This window comes from Vespa crabro, chromosome 22 (genome assembly GCF_910589235.1).
Source record: "Vespa crabro chromosome 22, iyVesCrab1.2, whole genome shotgun sequence".
Lineage (NCBI taxonomy): Eukaryota > Metazoa > Arthropoda > Insecta > Hymenoptera > Vespidae > Vespa > Vespa crabro.
The window spans coordinates 2,603,588-2,611,087 of record NC_060976.1 but is presented as its reverse complement, the minus strand read 5'-3'; the positions used below and the strand labels follow the sequence as shown (position 1 = coordinate 2,611,087).

Below are 7,500 nucleotides of genomic sequence, written 5' to 3'. Positions count from 1 at the left end.
AGGTCAAAAGTATTTTAAAAATAAGGCCGTAGGCATTGGCAGATTGGTATGGCAGTGGACGTTAAGGGTCGGATGGCGTTGTAATGGCAAAAAGTTTGCGAAAGGTGAGTAATACATTCGGGTTAGAGATAATGCTTGACGGGCGTTAATTCGTGTACGTTGAAATCGGCGATCATCGATAGATTAAAAGTAAATAAAAGGGGAATGTGCGGCGCTGACGGATGGTTAGAAAATCGGCAATCAAGAAATCGAGTTTTCACGGAGGCAGGAAGGCTCGTGTGGCTTAGACGAGCCACGGTCGACAATGGCGCCCAAGCCTCGCGAATATTGACATTGCCGAAAACATTATCTTCCTCGTATTGGATATTTGTCGTATACGTGGGTGGCACGTACTGCGTCGTAATTAGCGATCTAACCTCGTATCGTGTGTTCGATCTCGCTTATCGCGAGGGAATTCTTCGCGAATCGGTTTACGTGCGGTCGAGGTTATGCCAAAATTTATGTTTTCGGCACGTATAGTAGCGACGCGTGAACCCTGAAGGGTTTTACAGTTATACTGCAATGTGGCACATTTGCAGAAGCACGGAGGACGTTGTGTTGGTTTAGAGTCGCGATATAATCATCGAAGAGGTATCGTCAGGACGATAGGAGGGAGAGTGTGCGTGGGGAAGTCGTGTGAGTTATTGTTTTAAGGGTTAGGGAGGCATTCTCTAATAGTTCAGGGTGATCAGATTTTAGTGTGGACAGTTCAGGGCAGCTAGTTTGGTTGTAGGGTCGGGATTGGAGATAGACAAGATGGACCAGCAGTATTGCCTACGGTGGAACAATCACCCAGCCAACCTTACTGACGTTCTCAGTTCACTGCTTGCCAGAGAGGCACTTTGTGATGTTACCTTGGCATGTGTTGGAGAAACTTTTAAGGCACACCAGACGATACTCTCTGCATGTAGTCCATACTTTGAGACTATTTTCCTCCAGAATACCCATCCTCATCCAATTATATTCCTGAAGGATGTCAACGATACAGAAATGAAAGCATTGCTGCACTTTATGTATAAGGGAGAAGTAAATGTTAGTCAGCATCTATTACCGATGTTCCTCAAAACAGCAGAGGCATTACAAATCAGAGGCCTCACAGATAATAGTGTAAATAACAAGACAGGAGAAAAAAGTCCGTCGCCAGAGCCAGAAGCACAAACCGGTGGCAGGCACACCGATTCGCCTAATCTCCAATCACATCCTGAAAAGAGGAAAAGAAAATTTTCTGGCAGCTATGATGTTTCTCTTACTGGGCCTCCTAGCGAAAGATTCATGTCTGATTCACAGGTATGTAAATAAAATTAATAAATGTTATGGTGGTATTATAAAGTGATTAAGCTTTCTTTTGATATATTATTGAAATAATATAATAAAAAGTAAAGAGAAACAACTTTTATATTGTTGTGAAATGAAAGTATGTCTATGATGAAATCTATACATTGAGAAAAATTAACAACTGACCAATATTTTTTTCTATTTTGTAATAATAACTCATATTAAAAAATCATTTGTAATGATTTTTTTAAATTGTGCTTTTTTCTTTTTTTCTTTTTTTTTTTTTTTTTTTTTTACCAACAGTACATTTCTATCTGATAACGACCGTTCATTGTTATCAATAAATTACATATGTATATGATTGCACAGCTTTCCAAATAACTTTGCCTGTGACCTTGGAATTTTGACTAAAGAGATAATACCCTACCATTTAATTCATGAGTAAGATTACTGTATTTTCAGCATTTATAATAGTAATAATAGATTTTCTGATATATTATGTATGTATACATATATATATATATATATATATAAATATATATATATACATATGCATATATATATACACATATACATGTATATATATATATATGTATATATTTATGTTATTTATATATTTACTTATTTATTCATTTATTTGTACTTTCAAAATGGAGATTTAAAGTGTGATGTATGGAAAAATTACAAATGAATATATGACTATTATATTTTATATACTGTTTATGTTAATTTTATGATAGAAGAATTTTTCTTAGTCCTTTTTTTTTTTCATTTTTCCTTTTTTCCTTCTTGATCATATAAATAAGTTTAATATAATAAACTTTGTATATTTCTAGATAATCAAAGTTTGTATTTATTATTTTCAGGCATCTTCGCAATGTAATTATAAATCAAGTCCACCTGTTATTCCAAAGGTAAATAATGCCCTGGGAACAGAATTAGAGGATGGTGGTCGACCTATGTCTCCTGCATCTCAACCACAAGCTCCTATCAAGCAAGAATTAGACCACCACTTATCTGATTTCCATGACAATATCTCCCTCCCAGTAAGTAATACATTTAATTCGTTTATTATCTTTATCATTTATATATTCTTCATTTATTGTTATTAGATTTTCTTTCTTTTTCTTTTTCTTTTTTTCTTTTTTTTTTTCTTTTTTTTTTTCTTCTAATATTGGTGTTGTATTAAGTTGTGCGAGTCAATTTTTTTTTTTCTTTCTTTCCTTTTAATGTGAAAAATTTACATTTATTTTTTTTTTTGCAGCAATATGATAAATGTTTATGTAGATAATAGCAATGTAAAAATATATGTATCTATTTTATAATACTTTTCATCAAAAGTATTTGTGCATTTGACATGTGTTATTCCATTTTTATTTTATTATGACATGAAAGTGTATTGTTCTAGCAATATTATCTTTATATAATATTTCAATTTTCATTGCATGGTCTTGGGCATATAATGGTTTTTCTTTCTTTTTTTTTTCTCTTTTTTTTTTTTTTTTTTTTTTTTTTTATATATATATATATATATATATATTTATTAATATAAGAAAAAAATGGATGATATTACAATGGTGATTTATTTTATCAATGGTATGATTGTATTGTTATTGAAAGGCAAAATGTATAATTATGTTCTGTCTTCGTTGAATCTTTTTCTTACGTCAGTGTTTCGTTACTGTTCCCACAATTAATGATGATTGTATACCATCATCATATGACTACTCAGTCCAAACAGACACGGGAAGGAAGGGATTTTTTAAATAAAGATGCAAAATTGGCTTCTTGTATGCATAAAGACAAAATCAAAATGTGTTGATTAAGCACATATCCTTTCCTTCTCTGTTGACAGACTAATGTGGAGTGGATAGTTCGAAGGGATGGGAAGAGTGACGAAACAGTGGATGTACAGAACATGACTCCCAATCACCAAGATTCTTCTGTGATGCGAGTTTCACGAGAAAATACCATCATGGCTGGAGGTTCTTTGTGTATCAATATGTCAGGAACTATGCGAGATTTTGAAGATCAACATAACTCTTTACAAAGTCGTATCTTGCCTATTAACACTGAACATTCTGAATATAAAAACGACGAAGTAGAAAATAATTCACAGTATCTGCCTTTATCTGAATGTAATAAAAATGTAAAATTATCGTTAATTAATAATAATGATCATTTGGGATCGGTGAGATTAAATAGTACACAACAACAGGGAATGTCAGTGATACAATCTACTTTGAGCACTGCTTTGCAACGTAATACTCCTCAAGGTAGAAAGGCTGGTAGATTTAAGCTTGGTTGGTTAGATATATATCCTTGGCTTCAATATGATGAACAATCTAATGTTATGTATTGCAAATATTGTAGAAAATGGAGTGATTCGATTCCAGAAATACGTACCTCTTTTGCTGCAGGGAATGGTAATTTTAGACTTGAAATTATAAATCATCATGATAAATGCAAAGCTCACAAATTATGTGCAGCTAGAGAAAGTGATACTAAAGAAAGTTACACATATATAAAAAGTACTTGTTGATTATTCGATATGACAAGTTTTTATATTTGTCATCGGTTCATACTTATAATTTTTCATATTAATTCATAATATTACAAAATATATAGAAAACATATTTTTATATCCAATATACAAATATGATTGTTTCATAAATTGTACTTATTATATTGTATGATGCAATCATATCAATATGTTGAAAGATATACACATGCACTTTTTATATATATATATATATTTATATATTTATATATATATATGCATGCTGTATGTATTTTTTTTTTTTTTTTTTCTAGAAAGTTTTCCTATTGAAATATTTGAACTTAATGTGAAGTTAATTGCGGTTATTGGAAAAAACGAGTTTGTTAATTTTTAAATTGACAAAAGATTATTACTTTTGCCTTTCTGTTTCATTCAAAAAAAAAAAAAAAAAAAAAAAAAAAAGAAAAAAAAGAAAAAAAGAAAAACAAAAAATGTTAGGATTAATGTGTTTAAAATCTGTGTAAAAGTTTATTTTTTACATTTTTTTGTTATTTCAAAGATTATATTCTATATTTTGATTTAAGTTGATTGAATATTTTTATTAAAGCTTATAACAATAATAAGATATATATATATTTATGTTAAAAAATTGATATTTTTAGATTTACGGATAAATGTCTACGCGTGTAATAATTGTTTACTACTTGTATTTATTGTTCTTATTTTTTTTTCTTTTTTTTATTTTTTTCCTTTTATCAACATGTTGCAAATGGTTATATATATATATATATATATATATATATATATATATATATATATATATATATATATATAATATATGTATATATATATGTATATATAATATATATATTGTCCAAACTGTTTTGTACAATACAAAAAATTTAATATGAACATATAAATGAAATATATATTTTTGTATGTTATATAACGTTATTGAAACAAAATCAAAACAAGAATATGAAACACGCACAGTAAAATTGTGTATAAAGTATTAGAAATTTTTTTCAAATAGATTTTTCAATACATTTTACTTTATGCTAAATGATTTATGTTATATATATATACATATATATATATATATATATTTATTTTTTTTTTGTATGTCGTCATTATTAAATATTATTAATAGATCACAAAATAATACATTCAAATGAATTGATTTGTTATTTATTATTTAATTGATACATTAAGAAAGATAATGTCAATTTTATATAATAATTAGAATTGCTTAATTGCTCTTTTTTTTTTTCAATAGTGTATGCATGTATGTATGTATGTATGTATGTATGTATGTATGTATGTATGTATGTATGTTAGCATTTTGATCGATTGTAATGATTGCGTGCCAAAGTATATATTATTTTTTGAAGTTATGTTGTTCTTTGATGAGTTCTATTATTTATGAGAATATATGAGTTATATATGTATATATATTAAATATATAAATATTAAATATATATATATATATATATTTATTGTTATTAAAATAAAATAAAATAAAATAAAATAAAATAATAAATTAGAAATGAAATGAAATTGAAAATGATAATTGAAAGGAAATCGTCTGTCCCAAAATTATGCAATGTTAATTGTATAAACGTTTTAAAGGGGAAAAAAAAAGAAAAAGAAAAAAAAGAAAAAAGGAAAAAGAGAAAAACTATCTATTTTGTTATTCGATTAAATTAGTAATGAGTCAGATTATCATGAAATATCATTTCTAATCAAATGGTTCTCCTCTGTGCAGGGTCATACGGTTGGACTATTAGGAGACGATGGCGGACCTACGGCGGGGGCTCTAAGTGATGGGGTATCTGGAATTGAATCGTCTGAACACCATAATCCTCCTGAAATGCTCGATGGACTTGATGGTAAGATCTTTCAATAATACTTTTCTCTCTTACCTTTGTTTGTTTGTAATTTTTTCTTTTTTCTTTTTCTTTTTTTTTTTTTTTTGTAATATATATATATATATATATATATATATATATATATTTATATATATATATATATATATATATTTTAATATTCATTTATCTATTCATTCATATTTTCGTTATTTTATTTTATTTCATCTTATTTTGTTTTATTTTATACAATTTATTTACTTAAAAAAAAAAAAAAAAAAAAAAAAAAAAAAAAAAAAAAAAAAAAATTTCCTACTCGTATTTAACATATTTCCCATTACAAATATTCATGATAGCTTGCACATAATCTCTTTCTTATAACGTACGGATTAGGAGATAATGTACGTTTTATATAAAAGCAATTCTCACAAATTTTAATATTAAACGTGCAAAATTTTAATATTAATCTTACGTCACGGAACGTGTATTATCTTTCTTACTTTTCTTTTTCTTTTTTTTCTTTTCTTTTTTTTTTGTTTTTCTCTCTCTTTTCCTTCTTTCTTTTTTTCTTTTTGAAATATTTTCTTCATTCGATAACTCTCGTCACTTGGATTGATTATAATTTTCTTATTAAAAAATTATGTGTACATATATATATATATATATATATATATATATATATATATATATATATATATATATATATATAAACACACACACACATTATACTGTTGATATTAATAGAAGAAAAAAGTAAATGATAAAGATATAGTTTGATTAAATGGCTTTCATTGTCAGTTTTTTTAACGACTTTGATTATAAACTGAAATGATGGAAAATAAAGAGAGAAAAAAGGAAAAGAAATGAAAAGAAAAGAAAAGAAAGAAAATATAATAATAATAATAACGAGCAATAAAAGAATATTAGATATTTCGAATGTATGGGAAATACGTTAGATCTAAGAAATCGAGGGAAAGTATGCATGCAAGTATTGCAAGAACATTTTTTTTTTTTCTACATCCGTATCGTACGATTTTTACGAGCACCCCTCTATTTCCGAATCTGGCAAGTGAATTTGTAGTGTATGATTATAATGATTATGATGATTATGATGATGATAATGATGATGATGATTATGATGATGATGATGATGATGATGATGATGATGATGATGATGATGATGATGATGATGTGATGTAATATCTTTATAAAAGAAAAATGACGAAGGAGTAAAAGAGAAAAAGAAAAAAAACAAGTGAAGTAAAATAAAGGGAAGATAAAAAAAAGTAAACAAAAAAAAAAGAAGAAACAAAAATGGAAAAGAAAAAAAAAGAGAGAAAAGAAAAGAATATTCTATATATACATATATACATATACATACATACATACATATATATATATATATATATATATATATATATATATATATATGTATGTTTGTATGTATGCATGTTGTATGTTTGTATATAAGAGGAAAAAATGCAAGTGAAAGAATTACTTTAGCGATTATGTTTCTATCGCGCATATTTTCTTTTTTTTTTTTTTTTTTGTTTTATATGTATACATATATGTATACGTAAATATGCACATGACTGACATATATACGTATACATTTGTAATGTGTGTATATTTTTACACAAAATATCCTTGGTGTTTTTATGGTGATGGTATATATCGTGCATTTGCTATGTTACTGTGGTAGCTACTTACTGTACGTAAGTGTGTTTGATGGAATACGGAGAAAAAGGAAACAAGAAAAAAAAAAAAAGAAATACACTTAACAAAAATATCGTTGTTGGTTTGGGATATATTGGTATTATT

At 27.1% G+C, this 7,500-nt stretch overlaps 1 protein-coding gene across 14 annotated transcripts in view; it reads left to right on the top strand.

The window, feature by feature from the left end:
- The window catches only part of LOC124431737 (protein tramtrack, beta isoform-like), a 70,776-nt gene that overhangs the window by 7,108 nt on the left and 56,168 nt on the right, over positions 1 to 7,500 (top strand). For 8 of the 14 annotated variants that reach the window (XM_046979957.1, XM_046979958.1, XM_046979959.1 and 5 more), the window contains exons 2-5: positions 1 to 104; positions 773 to 1,326; positions 2,181 to 2,360; positions 5,580 to 5,703. The exon at positions 1 to 104 is cut by the window's left edge and continues 82 nt beyond it. In XM_046979957.1, the coding sequence (XP_046835913.1) occupies positions 1 to 104; positions 773 to 1,326; positions 2,181 to 2,360; positions 5,580 to 5,703 (962 nt within the window). The other 6 variants (XM_046979951.1, XM_046979949.1, XM_046979950.1 and 3 more) reach the window with 5 other exon arrangements.